Source organism: Patiria miniata, unplaced genomic scaffold (genome assembly GCF_015706575.1).
Source record: "Patiria miniata isolate m_02_andy unplaced genomic scaffold, ASM1570657v1 HiC_scaffold_9, whole genome shotgun sequence".
NCBI classification, from domain to species: domain Eukaryota; kingdom Metazoa; phylum Echinodermata; class Asteroidea; order Valvatida; family Asterinidae; genus Patiria; species Patiria miniata.
The window spans coordinates 10,612,481-10,637,412 of record NW_024037076.1 but is presented as its reverse complement, the minus strand read 5'-3'; the positions used below and the strand labels follow the sequence as shown (position 1 = coordinate 10,637,412).

At 41.2% G+C, this 24,932-nt stretch overlaps 1 protein-coding gene and 1 non-coding gene across 2 annotated transcripts; one reads left to right on the top strand and one right to left on the bottom strand.

Moving 5' to 3' along the window:
* Positions 1–582: 582 nt before the first annotated feature.
* On the bottom strand, positions 583–24,713 carry LOC119720461 (mucin-2-like). Its single transcript, XM_038190133.1, has 25 exons — positions 24,704–24,713; positions 24,211–24,465; positions 23,290–23,544; positions 21,974–22,228; positions 21,311–21,565; positions 20,948–21,004; positions 18,193–18,390; positions 16,166–16,461; positions 15,928–16,066; positions 15,068–15,328; positions 14,398–14,610; positions 12,418–12,800; positions 11,500–11,503; positions 10,634–10,888; positions 9,792–10,046; positions 8,957–9,211; positions 8,278–8,526; positions 7,763–8,011; positions 6,911–7,165; positions 5,746–5,997; positions 4,874–4,938; positions 3,763–3,855; positions 2,399–2,566; positions 868–999; positions 583–639 (listed from the first exon to the last, which is right to left on the bottom strand). Exons 1-25 carry the CDS (start codon positions 24,711–24,713, stop codon positions 583–585), a joined length of 4,866 nt encoding a protein of 1,621 aa, XP_038046061.1.
* Positions 17,606–17,678, top strand: Trnas-uga. The gene has a single exon. It is a non-coding gene; the product is annotated as a tRNA-Ser (tRNA).
* Positions 24,714–24,932: the final 219 nt, after the last annotated feature.

Genomic DNA, 24,932 nt, shown 5'->3' with positions numbered 1-24,932 from the left:
CGAGGTTACAGAATGTAGGCTACGAGGTTACACAGAGTAGAGCAGACTGAAGTTGGCTACAAACCTATGTTGGTGTGGAGAAATGACTTATGATAGTGATTTGTTGTTGATCATTCACAAATTTGGCCAACAGAGGGCGCTCGCCTACTCACCGTTAAATTGCCAAAAGCTGGCCTGCCCAGGTGTGTGCACAATATTCTACAAATAGAATGTGTATCCATGCAGCGCAGGGACATGTCTGCAAAGACTGGCATTCGGTGTCGTGTAAGATAATATAGGGCCTCATTAAATATTGTTTGGTGGTAATAAAAGACTGTATCTTACATAATTTGGTAGTTAAGTAAACTCTTTGAATATTACTAAGGTTCTTTAGAGGGATACAAAAGCTGTTTATTCTAAGAGAAAGGAGAGGTAACCCAGACAGCGGTAAACAGGCTTCGCGGGGCAGTGCTCCGGAACTAGTGTCAAACGAGAAGGATATAAATCTGGGTCAGTCACGGGAAGAGATGAGAGGAATGGCCTCCGAATTGGGGAAAATACAGAGATAATTCCCCTGAATACCGCTGAAAATCATGATGAAAGCTACTGTTTGTCGTGCTTAGCCTGGTGCAGCGACTGGCTACCTCCTTCCCTTCGACTCTGAGCAACCAATGAAGACGAATGAACATTAATGAATGAATAAATAATCAGTGATTCTCGCCCCCAACGAGACTCAAGCCCCACGGCGCTACTCCGCGCTCACTACATTGGTAAAGCGATTGTAATGATGAACCCAACTCTTCACCAACCAAATTAACGATTCGCTTCTGCACCAGATGTAATAGAGAGACATGATTTAAATCAAACATGCCTGTTACAAATACTTACTTTGTCGGGTGAGAGGGCTTCTACATAGCGCCATGTGATGACAAGAGCCCAGGCTGCAGTGAAGCTGCCATACCGGGCAGACACGATGCTACTCAAGGTAGATAACATGGTTGAGCCACTGCCAACATATACCTGAAAAAAAAAGCAGGAGAACTTATGCCTTGGTGTTGTAGGCTAAATATAGTACTGTGTTTTCATAGTCTTTTTAAATGAGCTGATGAGATGTGCTAGATCGGATGTTAAAGGGAATTGGGAAGACTATTCCACAGACTTGGGGCAGCTGTAGGCCTATACGAAAAGATGTTCGTTCAAGGATCGTTAAGACCTTGGTACATCCAGAAGTTGTTGGTTAGCAGACCTGAGACAAGAACGACTGTTATTACAAAGAGAACCAGGAGGGTGATAAATAGGTATGTGCATAAAATGACTTTGTTTCATACACTTGACAATCAGTGTGAAAGTGGCATTGTGTCCATCCAATATAGCTGCTACTGCTTATGCAAGGAGTCGATTAAGTGACAGTTATTACAATTCATGATGATCAATAACTTTGATTTATTATTTATGTGGGGATGGATGGGGGGGGGGGGGGGCGATGGACTAGACGTGTTCGCCGCCATGCCACCACGCCCCCAAAGAAAGGTCCACATTAGTTAAAGTTAGTTTCAACTGAGTAAACCTACTACTTTAATATGTTTTTATGGGGGGGGTAGGGTTAGGTCCAGATACCACAAAATGAGTCTTAATCAAGTTCTTAATCACCACTACGTCTCTATAAAGCGCAAAGGGTGTACGCAAATCTGTAAGATATAGGGTCTTTGGCATAATCAAGTACGAATCTGCATGGAGCCTCAAATAAACAAGGCCAAATAAGGTCAGTTTCGTAGTCTTATTGCGGCATTTGAAGTGTACTCAATTGTGCAGTGATCACGCGCGAAGCCTGCAAAGCCTGCGAAGTAGGCAACATGCAGCAAAGCAGGCGACAGGCAACGAAGTGGCCCCATCCCCACAAAGCGGGCGAGGAGATCGAAGACTAGCTTTTCTTTTGCATTACAATGAACATACCCTGCTCTCAATCTGATGTATCATTCCGTTTGATATCCTAATGCCGATGGACTTTAAGTGGTTGAAAATATTGAGTTACTCCTATAGATTCCAATTGTGCAAGATAAAATTGTTTCGGGGCTTGTTTATACTCCAAGATAGCTCAGGCTAATGTAAACTCGTTTTGTTCAGTTGGGTAAAGAGGATATTTAAACGCATATATTTTGCCAGGCAACTTTATGAAAAAGAGAGACTAGACAGAGGTTAAGGACTGCTGAGCTTTGTTGTTAATAATCTGGGTCAAGGGTAGCTTTGTTCGATTGGCTCCAATCTTACTTAATAATTTTGTTCGGTTGATTTTGAAAGTACGCAGTATGATTTTGAGGTTTACATGACGGAATGCATGAGGTTACATCTTTTTTTTTAAAAGATGGACAGGGTACACTGTCCTCAACGACACGATAGCACAAACCTTCAACTAACTCACCTGGAAGAAGACATTCTTTGTCTGAGAAAATCTTCTACTGTTGACGTCTGCCCAAAAAGGAGCTATCATTTTTGTTGGGCCTCTGAAGAAAGTTTTGGTGGTACCTGGGTAACCTCGTTTGTACAGACTTTGGGCATTGGAGAATACAATGACACCGTTATCTGTGAACTGTAAGAACAGTCAATCAAAGATTTGTCAGGACCGTGATTAATAGTTCAAACGTAAGATTTGGATATGGTTCCAATTCATGGCACTATAAGCACACATTTTTGTGTTAACAAAATCCCTTGTCCACTTCACAGAGACCATGATACAGCCAGCTAACTTCAATTCAGGGGCAAAGTTTGTTTTCAATACCAACATAAATCTGCTTGCGCGTGCCACCGTAAGCGTACGGCGCTGTAAAATCTACTGGATTTTGCACTGCTTTTCTGCTACAAAAGGCACAATGTTTGTGCTTACTGTTAAGTAGCACGTTGACACCTGCCTATGGTGTTTACAACCCACTGATGTGACCTGTGTCTTTTTCACACAAGTCAAAAAATGACCATCTTTTAAAAGGCAATGACAAAAGTAATAAAGGTAAACACACAAGTTATAAAGGTTACACAAAACCAAGTTTTTCTGCTGATGGTACCACGATAGGCCAGTTTTGAATGGTAAACTTGTCTTGTCGGACAATTCTCAAAGAAGTGGTATTCAAGACGATTAAATACACAAGGCATCAAGACTAGTTGTTTTCATTATACCTTTTATTTTTCTTAAAACACGCATGTTACCGCTACCATCGATCAGAAATTACATAATTAATGTTTTCCTTTATGCAAGGGATACACTGTAATAAGCACAATATAGCAGAACGTCGTTCTATATATACAAGAATGGGGTCTACCACAATCTAGTCCAGTAAGTGTTTGTTACAGCAATGCGAGTGCTTGTTACAGCAATGCGCAGTATAACAAGGGCAGATCCAGAATGTTGTTTTTTTTTTAGGGAGGGGGGGGGGGCAAACAAATTGTTCCCCAAAATGTGGGTCCCAAAAATTATGGCTTGGGGTTTGGGGCCCACGTACAGGCCCCAAGAAATGTTTGGATTCTAGATGCTCTGTGGTGCAATCTGAGGCAATTTCTGATCATTTAAACACAATCTTTTTGAGGAAAAGATGGTGGTGAATGCAGTGCCTGCTTTTATTGCGATGTCACTTAAAACAAAATTTTCTTTACGGGCAAATATTAGGCGCACGTGGTTTGCATTATAGTACAGTGCTACTGCGTGTGATTAAAAAAAATAAGGTATTGCAGATAATGCAGATGTTCCGTTCGAAAAATAAAAATTTCTTCATGTTTTTCACCTGTCATACTTACATAGATTTGTTCATGCAGCTCATTGCAGTAGGGAAAGAAATTTGGTGGGCTGATGGTTCGTGAGATCAAATCTTTGTTAGATGATAGTGATCGCTATTTAGACAAAAGAGGTTGATTGTATGAAGTCAGTGGGCAATCGATATGATTAAAATAATAAAGAACATTTAATAAAAAAAACAGGATTATTCACCCCAAAAATCATACAGACTCTTCAACCAACCCATCGACGTGCAACAGACAGACGTGTACATAGCAAAAATAAAAATACACTAAATATTAGCGACTAAGTTTTGTAATTTATTTCAAAGAAAAGTACTTCCCTGCATTTTTAATGTGTTTTAAATAGTCTCTACCTACCCCCCCCCTCAAAAAAATAGTAATTTGGTGTAAGGCCACTGTGTACCCCAGTACTATCAACATATTTCCTGTTTCCAACTGAAACAGGTTATCCACAATTTCACAGGGATTGAACATTTATGTAATGATTTTACAAAACATTGGTCTTCACACCTTCCCCTTTTTCACGGGAGCGGGTGCAGAAACTAAGCTGGTTCATGAATAAGTACTTTTAATACACTTTATTTATTCTGTGGTAAATCCATAAACACAAACAGTGATGGGGTTGTTTTTGGGTGGTACAGGGTGTAACAGGTACATGTAGCGTTATAGGGAACACACCTTGTTCGATCACGAGGAAGCCATTATTGATCGGGTTCCCTGAACATATTTTATGAATTGTAAACTGTAGAAAGTGATGGTGCCAGACTATATTTATGCGTTCCAAGCATTACTTTCATTTATGTTTAAATCTGGCTTAAAACATTAGGGTATGATTAATCACACCTGATTAATCACTTATCAGAGCTGACCGGTATTACTTTGTAAATAAATTTGTGTCGTTGTGTTTTTTTTCTAATCGCAAGTTCCAAAAAGGAAGAATCCACCTTGCTTTTGAATCAATATGGCTGACCCGTGAACGAAGCCTATTGTGTGGTATGGTGACTAACGGGTAATACCCATACTGTTTTGTAAGGTGAACACTTAGAATGAGGTTCAAAAGTTGATACAAATCAAATATCCAGAAACTCCTGTTAAGTGATGTGTTACTTACTGGTTGTTGTTCTTGTGAAAGACGCCTATCTCCGACTGCGGTTCCAAAAGGAACATAATTGCCCTCTGTTTTGAGAAAAGAGCAAAATCATTTACAAATGTGTATCCTTGCACTCCAATTTTACACACCAACACATTGCGAGTAACTTCCAGAATAAACTTGTGAGAGAAAACAGTCAATCTAACTGTAAACTGGCCAGCCCTCTAATCTATCTTAAACTTTTGTCCAAACAGTGGCTTTATAATCCCTAACACTTAGTGTAATCAAGCCACATTTGCTGTCACACAACTGATATTGACAGTGCAGGGGATAAGCAGCAGTATCTGATAACATGGGCCAGTTTGTTGACAAAGGGATTAACACGATAACAGAGTTCCGCTCTAAGTACTGTATTCTTTCCGAGTTTACAGGCCCTAACTTGGGAAGCTGCTAGAAGCACTTATAACTGATGAGTATTTGTCTTTGTCCGACCAGTGTCAAGAATTCCATGAATGGAACACATCTCGTAGACGTGAAATGTGACAAGGTTCATGTGCATTTGGCGTGAAGAATGCGTACATCTCAAATGTGAGTGGCCCATGCAGTTTGAAACGCTCTGAGCATATCACGAAATATTCTGTGGAACAACAAATCCTAGACATAAACGTGAGCATTCCAGCGTCAAAGTAAATGGTAGAAAATAATCTCCTCAATGCATGGTCAACTTAAACTTCCAAAATTTCTGCTACAAGGCCAGCACATCTTTGTTCTGCTGAGTGTTGAATATCGCCATGTAAATTGGACCAGAATGTGCTTCTAACAGAAACAATTTTCTCACCATCACCATCGCCTTATTCTCATTAATGGGGTACCAACACTCATGTATTTCTTACCATAGACACTGAACGAGAAGCTCTCTGATGTGCTGCAGATTTCAACCGTAACACCGCAGGTCACTGTGTGAGATCCAACACCAAACGAGATGCCTCCGCTGAGAGGCACACCATTTCCGTTCTGATCGGTACAACTGATGGATTGGTCATCCAAGTATCTGCCAGTCACTGCAGGCCACGAAACTACGACATCATTGTGTCCAGGCAGTGTACACTGGTTAGTAACCAATGGCACCGTTATGCGGGGCTTTGCTGTGGAGACAAAGGAAGTATTGAATGAATGTATGAATCTTGAGGTATAGGCATGTTTCAAATACTCAAATAAACCCACAGGTGGAAAAAAATAATGTTACATTTTCAAAAAAACCACGGAGGGATCCAACTCAGAAGGTGAATAGTTATAATGTTTTACTTTACAGGAAATTGTACCTTAGGGAGCCATTTCCATGGGGTTGTACACACACTTGTGTCCAACTTTAATGACCCCTATCTTTTTTTTATTATCCTACCCCTAAGAATGTTAGTATTTTTATATTTTCGACCACAAGCAATCGATCTAGCCCATCTGCGACACTACAGTTTCGCCTCGAAAAAGGAGTGGTGACATCAGGGAGATATTGCAATGTCTCCCTTATGTCCGGTCTCCCAATGGTATGACGAACAATCTACAACAAAAAGAATGTTTCCCTTTGGGTACATTTACAAGAATTTATACAAAGAAATCGATTGGGGTACGGTTTGAATTTGTGACCTGCGGATCACCGTTTTGACACGCTACCAAATTAGCGATTAATACACTTTAGTCACACACCTACATTAAGTCATATCATGGTTGAGTTAATAGAGACGCTGTATTGCCAAGTTTAAGCCATATTTGATCATGAAAATAGCCTTGCAATTACTGTACACATCCAACACTGTCTCAGATTTTTCATTGATGAATGTATCCCTTTCAAAAAGCAAATGAGTCTGATATGTTCTCGGTCTTCAAATGTGTGACAGTCTTTAAATCACGGATGCCACTAAGAAGCATTGATGTTAACCCGTGCAAGCCTTGGGTCCACGTATCAGGTACCAACAAGCTCTGAATTAAAATGTGAGACACCTAGTTAAGTTACCCTTTCCAGGTTTTGACTGCATCCTTGAACATTGTACTATTCCTTACCAAAAACATAGAAATCAAAGGCTCCCACTGCTGTGCAACCAGCATTATTGGTGACAGCGCAGGTGTGGACGTGTGTATAGTCCTGCAAGTACCACCAACCCCCTGTGAGCGGCATGGAGATTCCCCACGCTATACAGACGATTTGGTTGTTGTCGCTGTGCGTGGCGGTCACTCGGGGCCATGACACCTGGGCATACACCCACCACGAGACTGCACAACGATTGTCGACAATTGGCAGGTTAAGAATCGGTGATTCTATATGGGTAGAAAATGATAAACAAAAACCATAACATGTCAAATTATTATGAAACACAATTTTCTTCACAATGACAGAGCCCAATTTCCCCTGAAATTCGAACTGAAAATCGAACCAGACAGCCGACCCCGACAAGCTCGGTGGTCGAGTGGTAAGACGTCTGCACGAGTAAGGTCATGGGTTATCTAGAGTCCCACTCAAGGGATTTCTTCCACTTTCACTCGGAAGCTAACACACTGAGTATACAGTGTTTATACGTCGGTGAAGGGCACATCCTTAATTGGAATTTACATCACCCCAACACCAACTCAAGCTAGTGAGTAATGACACAGACTATAAGTGGACACACACAAAGATGGACAATTGGGCTACTGGTTAAATCAATCAAAAGCAGATATGTGGATGGCGCTGTGTTCCAGTAACTCTTGGACACAGGGCGGAGTACAGGTGCACGGTGGCGACGGTGCTCAGAAGTAACCATCATCTCCTTCTTCAGTGTTGAGAGGGTACTGATGCCCTGACCCATAAAGGGGATTGAAAAGATGAGTTCAAATACACTGAAACCTTTCCTAACTTTACTGTGTGTTCTTACTTACGTCGGACAGTGAACGAGAAGCTTTGCGAAACGGAACAACCATTATTGGTGACCTGACAGATCACGGTGTGAGCGCCCACAGCAAATGCGATACCGCCACTGAGAGGCACGTCGATTCCTCCTTCACTGCATGAGATGGCTTGTCCACCCAGGTTGGTGCCATATACTGCAGGCCAGCTTAAAGTGGCAGTAGCCACACTGAAATCAGTGCATTGGTCGGCAACGTCTGGTACTGCTAGCGACGGAGATTCTGTGGATAGAAAGTACACATCGAAAGTTCTCGTTATGCAGACGTTTCAGTTTCATCCCAAAACGCCTTTCCTGCTACTCCCTGTGCTGCCTCAGCACTGACCATGTGCTTCCCTGAGCTAGCTGCACCCAATATTCTCAGCTAAGGACACGTTTTCTACTGCAAGGATTCGCCTTGACTGTTTTCGTACGCTTTGCTTAGATTGAAGAGCAGGATGAGATACCTCTTTGTCCAACAGACTAAGATAACGGAGATGCAAACCTCACCTACAACAACAACTGCGAAGCCTTTTGATGCCATGCAACCACCGCTATTGGTCACTGTGCAGGTTATGGTGTGACTTCCTACCGGGAAGTTACCTCCAACCAGAAACACGGGCAATGCACTGGATGTACACTGAATGGCTTGACCGTTTGTGTTGGTGCCAGTTACTGGACTCCATGACACTGTAGATGTCACCTGATTTGGACTGGTGCAACTAACAGGGACCACGGGCACTGAAATTGATGGTGAAGCTATTGGAAAAAAAAATACAAAGAAGGTGAGATGTGACCTTCAACGTCATTAAACGTCAATTCAATTTACTGTGAGTGAATACATGTATTAGGTCAGAGTGAGATAATAATACGAGTAGAAGTTAATCAGCATGATTCTGGTAGCACACTGTTTACTGCCATCATAACTGAAGCAAACGTTCAAATCATGAAAGATTTCATTCGTGATACAAGGATGTGTACACGGTGTTAAATTTTGATTTAAAAAAAATGAAACAGGATGTCCAAATCAGATGCAAAATCATCCATTTGTTTCAGAGTTATATTTGGTTCAAAGTTTTCTCCTTTCAAGGTTATATCCTGTCAAATGTCAAATCTTCCAAATCTTCCAACTGTTAGTTTGTTACATCAAAAAAAATAACACACCACTACAGAATATTTTGTTTCATACCTGATACAACAAATGTGAAGCTTTTTGAGCCTGGGCATCCATTGGAATTGGTAACGCTGCACGTGATTTTATGCGATCCTAATCCAAAGGTTCCACCAGAGGTCGTCACTCCAGTTCCACCTCCAGAATCTGTACATGTGATGTTTGCACCCGCAGCATTGGTGGCAGTCACAGCGGCCCAAGGCACAGTTACTGTAGCATAGCCTTCATCGGTACATTGCGGACCCACGCTGGGCACAGTCACAGATGGAGAAGCTGTGTCAAACACAATGACCAATGTCGATTGATTTTCAAAATTTGATGCATTAAGAATGTAAGAAAATACCATATTGGGACACGAGCCTGGGGTCTTCGGAATACTGTTAGAATTCTCAACTGAGCCCTATCTTGACAGTCTGCCAACCTGTCAATGTCTTTGCCCAGTAAGAAGCCATCAATCTACACGCGCCATGTAGCCTAAAATCACATCAAAAAACAGGATGCTAGCAACATTTTGCTAGTAATTCTGCTGACCTGGGTTTGGCAAACAAGAGTCACTCAGGAAGGATATTGGCCTTCATTGTTTTGAAATTGAGTGCACACAAAAAGTCAATTAAAAAGGGGAAAAAGATCTGGGAGCCATTCCAATGCATATAGGTTGAATGTATATTCAATTACTGAAACGGGACTAAAACCTCCATCAAATTTAACTGGTGCTTAACCAACGAAGCAATCGCCTAATTGTGGCAGAATCCCAATGTTCTGGTTAATGCTGCCAAAAGTTGAAACGCATGATTAACCGGGTCAATTTTCACAACACTTTGGCCGACTTAATTATTCTAGTCATGCTCAATACCTGCAACAACAAACGTGAAACTACTGGAGCCTGTGCAGTTGCCAGAATTAGTTACAATGCACGTGACTGTATGCGATCCTACTCCAAAGGTTCCACCAGTGGTTGTCACACCGGCCCCATCTCCAGAATCACTGCAAGAGATGCTCCCTCCCGCAGCATTGGTGGCAGTTACGGCTGGCCAGGTTACAGAGGCTGTAGATGCACCAACATCTGCACACTTCGAACCCACTGTTGGCACATGCACAATTGGTGTCGCTGTGTAAAAGACAATTGATCAGTATCAATCAGTTTCAATTTTCAAAACCAATATTCAGAAGATGACAGAGTTGCTTTTGAGTTATATGTAGCACGATGAAGAGTTCAGTATCCTCCATCAAATTCACAAAAATGAATAAGTGAAATGATGTGCTTCGGACACATTTTAGGGCTTCCGGTCACATATATTCAAATAAATTTGAAAGACACAGCTGCCTTATTTAACATTAGATAAATTAAAGATTAATGATGTGGTCGAGTCTATTTTTATTCCCTCAGTAAACTGACATGTGAGTTGTCAAAGTTGGAAAACGAAAACGAAAACGAAAACGAAACTATATTTGGAGGTGTTTTTTTGGAGGGGGCTAAAAGATATAAACACGAATTTAAGTCACAGATCTTTTGCAAAAAAATCGCATTTACTGTATTTTATTTGATGAACTACTTAGTTTCCTCCATATATTTAGTCAGTATTTTTTTCACGCTCACATCTAGTCACCCACGAAATTAGATAAAGACTTGGCATTAACATTTTTGAGAATCACTTTTCAAAACATGTTTTTCCCATTATTAAAAAGCGTTAGTACCTGATACGAGAAAGGTAAAGCTATTGGAGCCATAGCAACCCTCAGAAAGAGTTACACTACACGTGATTGTGTGTGATCCTGCTCCAAAGGTGCCATCAGAGGTCGTCACTCCAGTTCCGTCTCCAGAATCAGTACAATTGATGTTTCCACCCTCAGCATTGATCGCGGTTACAGTAGTCCAAGTCACTGAAAGTGTGGTTGCATCAACAGCTAGACACTGCAGACCAACAGTCGGCACGTTCACAGTTGGCGGTGCTAAAAAAACAGTTACAATTTAGAACAAATAGGCCATTCGATGCTTACAAGGACATGACCCTCCATCGTGTCCGAACTGTATCACTTTATATGCATGAATTTGTCTTAACGTCAAGTTTTTAGAACCGCTAGAGAAGAGGAAGTTCATATCTGATCACAAATGTCAATTTAAAGTTTCCAATAATGTTCAGAGTCAGTATTGGCAGCCTAACTGCAATGAGTATGTAAAAGTTAGGGCTTTGTCCCACACCAATAAGAATTAAAAGATAGGGAGCAATGAGAATAACACGTTAAATGTATACCTGTTGATTTGCCCAAAACATTTTCAAGTGTACCAGAAAAAAAAGTTTCAATATTTAGAAACCGAAGGCAAAATGTTGGCAGCTTGGAAGTAACCTCCATCCATTGTGTAGAATCGTTAGTAATGAAGGATTTCAAATCCGCTTTGTCAGCCAGTTGTCATGTGTAAAATTTCGGTTACAAGGTAAAATAATTTTGTTATGTGTAGATGTTAATTATGCATTTGTGGAAAGCCTACTACATTGTATATACTACCAAACAAATCTTTCATACAATTACCCCAAAACACACCTTCCAAAGTGACCCGGTACGAGCCTTTTAAAACAGAACATAATCCATACACTATGAAAGCAATATTTACCACATGTTGTTACTTGGGTGGAGGTTGGTACTTGGGTGGTGGTTGGTTCTAGAGTGGTGGTTAGTTCTGGAGTAGTGGTTGGTTCTGAAGAGGCGGTTGGGTCTGAAGTGGTGGTTGGTACTGAAATGGTGATTGGTCCTGAAGTAGTGTTTGGTCCTGAAGTGGTGGTTTGTTCTGAAGTGGTGGTTCTTTCTGGAGTGGTGGTTGGTTCTGGAGTGGTTATTGGTTCTGAAGTGGTGGTTGGTTCTGGAGTGCTGGTTGGTTCTGGAGTGGTGGTTGGTTCTGGAGTGGTAGTTGGTCCTGAAGTGGTGGTTGGCTCTGGAGTGTTGGTTGTTTCTGGAGTGGTAGTTGGTCCTGTAGTCACTGTGGTGGTAGGTTGTGTAGTCACTGTGGTGGTAGGTTCTCTAGTCACTGTGGTGGTTGGTTCAGTAGAAACTGAGGTGGTTGGCTCTGTAGTCACTGTGGTGGTAGTTTCTGTAGTCTCTGTGGTGGTTGGCTCTCTAGTCACAGTTGTGGTAGTTTCTGTAGTCACTGTGGTGGTTGGTTCTGTAGTCACTGTGGTGGTTGGTTCTGCAGTCACTGTGGTAATTGGCTCGGTAGTCACTGTGGTGGTAGGTTGTGTAGTCACTGTGGTAGTTGGTTCTGTAGTCACTGTGGTGGTTGGCTCTGTATTCACTGCGGTGGTAGTTTCTGTAGTCACTGTGGTGGTTGGTTCTGTAGTCGCTGAGGTTGTTTGCTCTGTAGTCACTGTGGTGTTAGGTTGTGTAGTCACTGTGGTGGTTGGTTCTGTAGTCACTGTGGTGGTTGGTTCTGTAGTCACTGTGGTGGTAGTTTCTGTAGTCACTGTGGTGGTAGTTTCTGTAGTCACTGTGGTGGTTGGCTCTGTAATCACTGTGGTGGTAGGTTGTGTAGGCACTGTGGTGGTTGGCCCGGTAGTCACTGTGGTGGTTGGTTCTGTAGTCATTGTGGTGGTTGGCTCTGTAGTCACTGTGGTGGTAGGTTGTGTAGCCACTGTGGTGGTTGGTTCGGAAGTCACTGTGGTGGTAGGCTTGGTAGTCACTGTGGTGGTAGGCTCGGTAGTCACTGTGGTGGTAGTTTCTGAAGTCACTGTGGTGGTAGGTTCTCTGGTCACTGTGGTGGTTGGTTCTGTAGTCTCTGTGGTGGTTGGTTCTGTAGACACCGAGGTGGTTGGTTCTGTAGACACAGAGGTGGTAGGTTCTGTAGACACTGAGGATGTAGGTTCTGTAGTCACTGTGGTGTTTGGTTTCGTAATAGAATTGAAAGAAAAGAAATATATAGAAAAAAAGAAGACAAGGCAACGTGTTAATGTGCAGTTTGACACTGTCTTAATCGAGATAATTTGGTTTAAAACACATGTTAGTGAGCCATTGAAAGAATAAATTATGGAGTACAATACCTGAAAACACTTTTTTTATGTAAAAACAGACTTCTGATTTAACCCGATAAAAGTCTGGTTATGATTAACAGGTCCTCAAAGGCATCCCAATTAGGAAAGTGACGGTGAAAGTTTTCACCCTTTCAAAGGCACAAACAAGAGAGCGTGTTGGTGTTTGCTTAATGGCTCTTTACTCACGCGAGGAAACAAGCAAGATGGAATGTACGTGTTTGATAAGTGCCTCTTTACTCATGCTAGGACACAAGGAAAATAAAATGTTAGGCTGGGTTTACACTATGTTCCAGGCGGCCATGACAATCACGTTTTTGGCCACCGTGGACAAAACGGAATGGACGTCAGACAGCGCCGGGGGACGGGATGGGCAAACGTGACAGTCCGTGATTGCCGTGGATGCCGGGCCAGATTTTTAAACCGTCAAAAATTTGCCACGGCAGTCACGGTGCTGATGAGAAACCTAGTAGGCCGTAGTAAATCGGGGTGAACGCAACAAAACGTGACAGTACGTGATAGGCCGTAACAAAATTTGGAGACGGTCCGTAGTGGGACGGGAAGCATGTACATTCCCCGGTATCTTTCCGGTCCTTTCAAGTTTGTCAAGCTTTGCTTCGTTTCTATGGCAAGCTAGGGTGAACGGTAGCCGTTTCGTCGCGTTCAATCACGGCGCGTCCAGATGTTTGACAGTTAACAGGCCCGGTGCGATGCGGCGCGTTGCGTTCTACTACGATCTGATACGGCGAGCGCTGTCTGGGAGGGAGTATAAAAGCAAACAATGATTGTCATTGCTTGGGAGGCTTTCTTTTTCATACCGTGGGCATAAACTTGCTTCGAAGCTAACCCGGCGTACACGTTTCATCCATAGAAAGCCTTGACAGGACGCAAAAAACGTGTCAGACTTTGATTAGAAGGTGAGGAACGTGAGGGACCCCAGAGGGACCCATCAGAACGTGACTGGCCAGGAGGGAACATACTGGCATTCTTGGTAGACCGCGGGCCGAACCGTAGTGCGCATATGAGCCTCCGGGACTCAGCAGCCCTTTCCCCATGGCCCATCACAGATACTGTGAAAGCACCTAACACTAACACGTTTTATTTCAATCGACAAAAGCTTCTTGAAAAATAGCCGTCTTCGATTGAATATATACTTTTCATTATATATCACTGTTTATTTATATCTGCATTGTCAGAAATATCAACAGTTCCTGATTGTTCAGTTAAAATAGCTCACGATTTTTCATTGGAACTTGGAACACAACTTTCATGGATTAATGATCTCAATCATTTACTGTCATTCAAACTAACAAAATTGAAGTAAAACGTGGTTTAAAGTGTGTTCAGTATGCTGAATTTCTTATTTCAAAAACGTGAGGAGAATTTTAAATTAAATCTTACCGATTACATCGAACGTGAAGTATGCTGATGACGTGCAATTACCATCATTGGTCACAGTGCAGTTGACATTATGAGACCCTGCTGGAAAGTCTCCAGCTGTGACTGTCACATTGGTTCCCCCTGCATCATCTGTACACGTTATTGCATGACCATCTGAGTTGGTTGCGTTCACTTCATCCCATTGCACTGGAATTGATGCTTGCCCAGGTGCAATGTACTGATCATCAACAGCCGGCACGGTGAATACAGGTATTGCTGTGAGGCAAAATAAAAAAACTTCATTAATCCTTTCAACCAAACATGTACACTCCAACTTATTGAACAACTCCATATATTAGATATTCTATAATGTAACACCTTGAAGTCTAATAATTTGTTTAAAAAAAAACGAAGAATAATCAATTAACAGTTTTTTCTTCAAATAATCCTTGGTGACACTGTTTTCAGTATTAAAACATATTTTCAGGGGTTGTTGACTATGCTGCTTTGTTTAAATCAAATACTCTTGACAAATGGGCATGTTCAAGTATATGTGCACTGCGCAAATCAAATTTTAACATTCTCAAATCGACACCAACTATTTCAATAAAACTGTTCGCTCTCAGGTAAATACAGTGTCAATCTGAAACTCAAGACTTTATGATGAAAAAGATAGAGATCTTCATTTTGTCATGTAGGGCCAATTTACGCACAAATCAAAGGATACCTTTACCTTCAATGGAGAAATAGAATGATTCTTCTATTTTGCATCCACACGGGAGAGTAAAAACGCAGGTGACTGTGTGACATTCTACCCCAAATAAGCCTCCTGTCAGAGACACTACGTTTGCTCCAACAGAGTCTGAACAACTGATGTTTTCAGCAGCAATGTTTGTGGCAGTGACTTTGTCCCATGTGACAGAAACAGGAGCTTGAGATTCATAAATGCATTGATCTTCAACAGTAGGAACAGTGACAACTGGCGGTTCTCCATCTGCAAGACAAAACAAAATACAATGTGTGTTTCTCGGATTTCTGAAAGCAAAGAACAATTTCTTTCAATTATTCAATTTCAAGCACAGCATGCGCATACCTTTAATACTGTATTTTTCTAGCTAAAAATGTTTGTGTGTGTAAAAGTACCAGTCTTGGTTGATGTTAAAATGATAAGCACAAGTTTTAATAGTTTATTACATGCGGCTGTGTTATTGTGAACACTGGTATCTTAATCCTGCAGTACGTAATTGTTTTCCCTTATTTCTTTGACATTTTTTTAAAGGATTTTGTCTCTGATCTTTAAATCAGTAGATGAAATGCACGTCAATCATGATCACTGTACAGCATACATGTATTACATGTACATCAACGCATGCCTATAGAAGTAGTGTCTAGGTCAGACATATCAATAAACGTTAGGGAAAAAACGAGATTAGAGGTTTACATTATTGATGTATATAAAATTCCATGTCAAGCAATTAACCAACATGCTTTCATAACTGATGCTATTGGAACTACATGTAACTGTGAAAACTCCCACCTAACAACACGACGAATTTAAAACATATAACAATAGGATATCATTTAATTTCTCACCGCATTGGCAGGTAGTTGTTCCTGTGGTCACCGCGGTGGTTGGTTCTGTAGTCACTGTGGTGGTTGGCTCGGTAGTCACTGTGGTGGTAGGTTGTGTAGTCACTGTGGTAGTTGGCTCGGTAGTCACTGTGGTGGTAGGCTGTGTAGTCACTGTGGTGGTTGGTTCTGTAGTCACTGTGGTGGTTGGCTCGGTAGTCACATTGGTGGTAGGTTGTGTAGTCACTGTGGTGGTTTGTACTGTAGTCACTGTGGTGGTTGGCTCTGTGGTCACTGTTGTGGTAGGTTGGGTAGTCACTGTGGTGGTTGGCTTGGTTGTCACTGTGGTGGTAGGTTGTGTAGTCACTGTGGTGGTTGGTCCTGTAGACACCGTGGTGGTAGGTTCAGTATTCACTGTGGTGGTAGGTTGTGTAGTTACTGTGGTGGTTGGTACTGTAGTCACTGTGGTGGTTGGCTCTGTAGTCACTGTTGTGGTAGGTTGGGTAGTCACTGTGGGGGTTGGTTCTGTAGTCACTGTGGTGGTTGGCTTGGTAGTCACTGTGGTGGTAGGTTGTGTAGTCACTGTGGTGGTTGGTCCTGTAGTCACTGTGGTGGTAGGTTCAGTATTCACTGTGGTGGTAGGTTGTGTAGTTACTGTGGTGGTTGGTACTGTAGTCACTGTAGTGGTTGGCTCTGTAGTCACTGTGGTGGTTGGCTCGGTAGTCACTGTGGTGTTAGGTTGTGTAGTCACTGTGGCGGTGGGTTGTGTAGTCACTGTGGTGGTTGGCTCGGTAGTCACTGTGGTGGTAGGTTGTGTAGTCACTGTGGTGGTTGGTTCTGTAGTCGCTGTGGTGGTTGGCTCAGTAGTCACTGTTGTGGTTGGTTCGGTAGTCACTGTGGTGGTAGGCTCGGCAGTCACTGTGGTGGTAGTTTCTGTAGTCACTGTGGTGGTTGGTTCTGTTGTCACTGTGGTGGTAGGTTGAGTAGCCACTGTGGTGGTTGGGTCTGTAGTCAATATGGTGGTTGGCTTGGTAGTCACTGTGGTGGTAGGTTGTGTAGTCGCTGTGGTTGTTGGCTCAGTATTCACTGTGGTGGTTGGCTCGGTAGTCACTGTGGTGGTAGGTTGTGTAGCCACTGTCGTGGTTGGTTTTGTAGTCACTGTGGTGGTTGGCTCTGTAGTCACTGTGGTAGTAGTTTCTGTAGACACAAAGTTGGTAGGTTCTGTAGACACTGAGGATGTAGGTTCTTTAGTCACTGTGGTGTTTGGTTTCGTAGTAGAATTGATAACAAAAAAAAATTGATAGAAAGAGAAGAAAGGACAACGTGTTAATGTGCAGTTTGTCATTGCCTTAATCAAGATAATTTGGTTTATAACACATGTTTTGGAGTACAGTACCTGAAAACACTTTTTTTATGTAAAGACAGATTTCTGATTTAACCCGATAAAAAGTCTGGTCAAGATTAACAGGTCATCAAAGGCATCCCAGTTAGGAAAGTGAAGGTGAAAGTTTTCACTCTTTCAACGGCACAAACAAGAGGGCGTGTAGGTGTTTGATTAATGGCTCTTTACTCACGCGAGGAAACAAGCAAGATGGAATATAAGTGTTTGATAAGTGCCTCTTTACTCAATTATATCTTATAATAGTTTATGCGGTACCTGCTGCTATGTACATCGGATTCTAACCGGCCAACCGATCCCATTAGCTCGGTGGTCGAGTGGTAAGACATCTGCACTTGAAATCAGGAGGTCGTGGGTTCGAGTCCCACCCGAGTGATTTTTTCCAACTTTCACTCGGGAGGTAACTCACTTAACTCTTTACTTAAACCGATAACAAAAGCCTAGACAACATGTTATAGTGTTTGGTGACCGGGTCTTTACTAAAACGAGGACACAAACAAAAGGGCATGTTAACGTTTGTTAAGTGGCTCTATACACCTTCGAGGACACAAACAAAGGGCAAGTTAGTGTTTGTTTGTTGGCTCTTTACTGACGTGAGGACACATTTCAAAGAACAGATTAGTCGTGAGATTCCGCATTTCATTAAACAACTAATCAATACTGGTTAGGCCTCATGAAAATGATATCCCTCTTCCCAAAGTTTAAAAAACTGTCTTGTCAAGAAAAACATCAATGACAGTTCTTGGAAGAAGACTGTAAGCACAATAATATTCAACGTTTACTTGAGCTTCACCATCAATGTGCATGCAAGGCTAAAGTCAAAATGGATTTGAACTATATAATTTGATAGACAATAGAGTTTTAGGGTTTTGTGGTTAGGGTGATTTTACCAGTAGTGGTGGTTAGTTCTGGAGTGGTGGTTGGTTTTGGAGTGGTAGTTGGCTCTGGAGTAAGTGTTGGTTCTGGAGTGGTAGTTGGTTCTTGAGTGGTATTTGGTTCTTTAGTGGTGGTTAGTTCTGGAGTGATGGTTGGTTCTGTAGTGGTGGTTGGTTCTGGAGTGGCAGTTGGTTCTGGAGCGGTGGTTGGTTCTGGAGTGGATGTAAGTTATTTTGTGGTGCAAATGTATAGAGTGGTTATAAAATTCATGATGTAATAAATATTACATGTTCATATCAGTAAGAGTTGATTTTTAGTCCAAAGACTGGTTAAGCATCAGCATTCCGATCTAGCAATATCCTATGTAAAATGAGATTTTTGTTACACAAAACAAAATTAAATTAAAATGTTCATTATAAAAATAAAAATTGACCCAGCTAAAATTAGTAATTGTATTGATTTCGACCGACAGAATGCATCCATATGTATGTATGGTAAGGCTCAGCTCCTTGAAAGCTAGCCGTCTTCGATAACATAAATCACATCATTCAGCATTTGCACTTTTCCTTGTGTATAAGTTCAATTTTTTTTTTTGCAGTTTCGGATATATCAACAGTTCTTGATTGTTTGGTTAAAAAGCTCATTAATTTTCAATTGGGCCTTAAACACACTAAAATATTCGATAACGTAATGAGAATTCCAAACTCAATCTTACCGATTACATCGAATGTGAAGTATGCTGATGCCGTGCAACCACCATCATTGGTCACAGTGCAGGTTATATTATGAGACCCTGCTGGAAAGTCTCCTCCTGAGACTGTCAGACTGGTTCCCCCTGCATCATCCGTACAAGTGATTGCTTGACCATCTGAGTTGGTTGCGTTCACTTTATCCCATGTCACTTGAATTGATGCTTGGTCAAGTGAAATGTACTGATCATCAACAGTTGGCACAGTAAATATCGGTATTGCTGTGGAGCAACATATGCAATCTTCTTTATTAACAACTTCAACCATACTTTTATACTAAAAACTATTAATAAATACCTTGGAGAGTTGATGGTTTCTGATTGGTCGAGACTCGATCACGTGGCCGGGCATTAACGGTGATAATGGACCGGCTTCAAAGATCAAGCGAATAAACGGCCCCTGAACCAGCATTGATCAAGTCCCGTTCAGCCCCATGCAAGCCAATGATTGGTCGAAATATAGTAACAGTCCTGGGGTAGCTTGTAACAATAGAGCACTGCACATGCGCTCAACCTCCATCGCGTGAGACTGACGCGCGCGTACGCAACACAGTTGCTAGGGATGCGTGCGTGCGCGTGCGTAAGGAAGTTTTGAAACGACTTCGTACAGCAGTGCAGTAAATACTGAGGATGTTTACGACGAAAGCGTAGATCTACGTTTTATTTTCTTTGAAACAATTCACCCACCAACATATTTACCTTTCCTAAACCAAGCATCTTTGTAATTCCGGACACAACGAATGTGTAAACGAGATGTCGGCTTCCTCCATCAGGTAAAGATATGAAAACATTGTTGTAATTTGTTTCGCTACGGCAGCAGTTTCTGCTAAGTTTACGTCGTTATATACTTCAATTCCTTTGCTATTTTTTCCGCAAAATAAAAAAATATTTTGTCCCAGTCACTCATTATCAACCTGAGAGTCAAGGCTGATTTTCATGACAATTCTGAAAAATATAGTTTGTCATATATGGCCAATCTATTCACCAATTAAATCTTGTATCTATAATATAGAAATCATTTCTTCTATACCACCTACACATAGTAGACTAATAACCCAGGTCACTGTATGGCAATCTAAACGCATGCATGTATGCCCGGTTCAGTGATGGTGTGTTGACTTGTTTGGTGCACCCTGTTATGTTGGACATGTGCCCAGATTACTTTTTTGTGTATGTTAAAAAAACCTAGTCCACTGTACCGGTTAGCCTAATGAAAATAACCAAACAGCAACGCATGTGGATTTTTATTTTTTACCAAGCCCATTTCGATTTTCAATTAGTTTCCTTGATTCACCCTCCCACATGTTTGAAATATATTTGAAAGGTAAGAAGTTGCTCACTAAACAATGGCGGAGTTAATAAACATTAATTAAAAACGTACTGACAGAGTTAAACAATGAAAATATGTTTTAATCTAATGAACGATCAATGCCGGTCCGAGCTGATGAAAAGGTCGATGCTCAATTATTTTCCTTAACACTAAAGGGGCTGGGTTATTTTGACCATCTCTCAGCCGGGGGGGGGGGCGGATTCCGTCCCCCCCCCCCAGATCTCGGCCATCGAGGGACGAACAATTTTGAAACTCGGCACAAGAAATTTCATGACTATAGGTCAAAGGGTTTTGGAATTATGGCCAATTAATTATTCATATGTACGAATGGCAATTCTGCTCTGTGTACACGACGTATATGCGAAAGTTCAGTTTTCACGGCGCGTAGCGCCGGAAAATTTTTCCGCTACGCGGCAACCCGTGGTCCGATTTTTATGTTTTTGGTATCAAAAGATGCGCAAAGCTCGAGGCAAAAAAGTCGTAACAGCTCGGGTCGCGATTTTTTTTTTTTTAGCGGCTATCACGAAAAATGTTGATTCCACCCCCCCCGGCCACTTTAGGGTTAAACCAAGCACCCACATTTTCGAGTTCATGAACAAAATAAAGATTTGACAATATTTTTACTTTTGCTTAAGACGCTAGAATATAATTTCCTTTCTATTCAAACAAAGGATGCGAACGTATCACTCACCACATTGGTAGGTGGTTGTGATTGAAGTGGTGGTTGGTGCTGCAGTGGTAGGTGCATCTGTGGTGGAAATTGTTGAAGTTGTGGAACAGGATTGATTTAAAGTTATACAATGGACAAGACATGTAAACATGACAAACATGAATATTGTGATCGTATTGCCATTTGAATTGCTCCCGGATCTTAGGCGCGATTAATTAAACTAGTTTCTTCCAGCTGGACGTTCACGATGATTCTAAAATAATGTAATGTTATTTAACAGTCCCCTATGCTGTGTGATAAGAGGTTATTGGCTTTAATCAACTTAACACACCATCCTTTCTCACAGAATGGTCTTAGGTTTTATTACTACCAATTCAGTCTTACCTAGTACATCAAATGCGAAATATGCCAATGCCGTGCAATTTCCATCATTGGTCACAGTGCAGGTTACATTATGAGACCCTGCTGGAAAGTCTCCTCCTGTGACTGTCACACTGGTTCCCCCTGCATCATCCGTACAAGTGATTGCTTGACCATCTGTGCTGGTTGCGTTTACTTTATCCCATGTCACAGGAACTGATGCTTGGCCATGTGCAATGTACAGATCATCAACATTCGGCACATCAAATCTTGGTATCGCTGCAGAGCAATTTACAATATTTATTTATTATATCAATGATGCAAACGAACTACAAATCACTGAGCAACGATCGATAATAAAATGAAAAAAAAAATCAATTGATGTGGAATTGCCAACCTTCTCTAAATTATCAAGGATGACATTGTTTTAAGTGATGTAGTGTATTTTAAGTTTGCGTAATATTGTCATGTCTAAATTTAAAAAAAAAAGTGACAAGTTATATGAATAGCTACCCGACTCATTACACATTTCAAATGCAATATTCTGTTGTGACCATTTTCAATAAATATATTCGCTTCCAGGTGAATGCATCATCAATCTGAAAAACAAGCCTGATTTTATGACAATTAGACAATAAAAAGGCACGACTCATGAAAGATCAGTCGAAATAAATCAAATTATCTTACCCCAGATATAAAAGGTAAAAGTCACTTCTTTTACGCATCCACATGGTAGAATAACGATGCAGGTCACTGTATGACATTCTACTCCAAATGAACCCCCGGTCGAAGACACTTCCTGTCCTCCCACAGAGTCTGTACAAGTGATGTTTAAATGTGAAGCGCCTACAACGGTGATTTCATCCCATGTCACAGACACAGATCCTTGAGATTCTGCGATGCATTGATCTTCAACTACCGGAACGATAACTGTGGGTAGTTCTGTGAAGGTAAATAATCAATTTTCATTAACCATTTAAAATAGTTACCTACCAAATATTGATCAACTCAATCTATTCGATGTATATGATATAACACTTCAAGGTTACTTTTACATTGTATATTTGTTATTTGAGCAGTATTACTATTTATGACAGTGGCAACTGGTTTTACTTGTGGATCATAATGATTTAGCTCCTTTGTATATTCTACTTTGCACCATACCATTTTGAATGACACGATAAAGCCTTCACTAGCTCATGGCGGCTGTCTCAGACCAAAAAGCCATCTTACATTTATATTGTCATACAAGTTCATTAACCCTAAAGGGGCCGGGTAATTTTGACCATCTCTCAGCCAGGTGGGGGGGGGGGCGGATTCCGCTCCCCCCCCCCCAAGATCTCGGCCATTGAGTGACGAAAACTTTTGAAACTCGGCACATGCATAGAGCAACTCTTCCTAAACATACCCAAGAAATTTCATGACTATAGGTGAAAGGGTTTTGGAATTATGGCTAATTAATTATTCATATGTACGAATGGCAATTCTGCTTTGTGTACACGACGTATATGCGAAAAATCAGTTTCAGGGAGCGTAGCGCCGAAAAAATTTCGCTACGCGGCAACCCGTTTTCCGATTTTTATGTTTTTGGTATCAAAAGATGCGCACTGCTTGAGGCTAAAAAGTCATAAGAGCTCGGGTCGCGAAAAAAAATTGTTTAGAGGCTATCACAAAAAATGTTGAGGGGGGCGGATTCCGCCCCCCCCCCCACCCCCGGCCCCTTTAGGGTTAAGGCCAAATAGAAAGAAAATAACATGTTTCTTGTCCGCACTTGTTCCAGTTTTAAATTCCGCGCCCAGCTTTTGGTTACTAAGGATATGCACAAAAAAAAAGAGGCCAACAATTAAACATTTAATTCTAAAACAAAACGCATGTGGGCCTGAGAGCCTTTACAATGTTTGGTGGTTAAAATAACACACACATATACTTTAGCATTGCAAAAAGTTGATTAAGAGTATGTGATGTGTTATAATTGGCCCCAACAAAATAAATGATCTGATTACCCCAGACATAGAAAGTGATCTCTACGACTTTTATGCATCCACACGGTAGAATAAGTACGCAGGTCACTGTGTGATTTCCTTCTCCAAATGAACCTCCAGTTGGAGACACTGCCTGTCCTCCCACAGAGTCTGTACAAGTGATGTTTTCAGGAGGGCCTTCGGCGGAAGTGATTTCATCCCATGTCACGGAAACAGATCCTTGAGAGTCTTCAAGGCATGCATCTTCAACAACCGGCACGGAAACTATAGGGATGACTGTGAAGCAGAAATATACAATCTTCATTAATCATCTCAATAATACAGTTACTCTGCAAATTATTGAATATCTCCATCTATTGGACGTTAATGATGTAAAACCATCAAGATTATGTATTCAAATGTGCAACTGACAGTCATATCTCAACTAATGCAGGGAGGCATCATATTTAGTGATTACTTTAGTTTTTGGGGGGTTGTTGATTTATGCTGATGTGTCTAAATCAAATAATCTTTACCGAGAGACATCTTAAGGTGCAAAGCACGATACAACTGTTAAATTTCGTGCAATAATTGTCATAAAAAGATGCTCAGGCGCAAGTCAATGAAGAATCACTCGAAAATACAATACTGCATTTTCTGACAATGTTACGAATGTTTATTGCCAGAAAGGTTCATTGATGTCAAACGGCAATAAATGACGTTTCTTGTCCCACATACTCCAAATAGTATGTCCAGTTTTGATTACGGCACCGACTTTTTCGTTACTTATAATTTGGGAATAGATTTTAAAAAGCAAAAGGAAACACTCAATTACAACACAGCAGGCAATTTGATTCATATCGTATGTGCAATCAGAGATTTTGAAATTCACTTCTTTCAAAAGCGTCTGACCTTGACATTTTTGTTTATAAGTGGCATCAACAAAGTAACTGATCTGATTACCCCAGACATAGAAAGTGATCTCTACGACTTTTATGCATCCACACGGTAGAATAAGTACGCAGGTCACTGTGTGATTTCCTTCTCCAAATGAACCTCCAGTTGGAAACACTGCCTGTCCTCCCACAGAGTCTGTACAAGTGATGTTTTCAGGAGGGCCTTCGGCGGAAGTGATTTCATCCCATGTCACGGAAACAGATCCTTGAGAGTCTTCAAGGCATACATCTTCAACAACCGGCACGGAAACTATAGGGATGACTGTGAAACAGAAATATACAATCTTCATTAATCATCTTAATAATACAGTTACTCTGCAAATTATTGAATATCTCCATCTATTAGACGTTAATGATGTAAAACCATCGAGATTATGAATTCAAATGTGCAACTGACAGTCATCTCTCAACTTATGCAGGGAGGCATCATATTTAGTGATTACTTTAGTTTTTTGGGGTTGTTGATTTATGCTGATGTGTCTAAATCAAATAATCTTTACCGAGAGACATCTTTAGGTGCAAAGCACGATACAACTGTTAAATTTCGTGCAATAATTGTCATAAAAAGATGCTCAGGCGCAAGTCAATGAAGAATCACTCGAAAATCCAATACTGCATTTTCTGACAATGTTACAAATGTTTATTGCCAGAAAGGTTAATTGATGTCAAACGGGACTAAATGACGTTTCTTGTCCCACATACTCCACATAGTATGTCCAGTTTTGAATA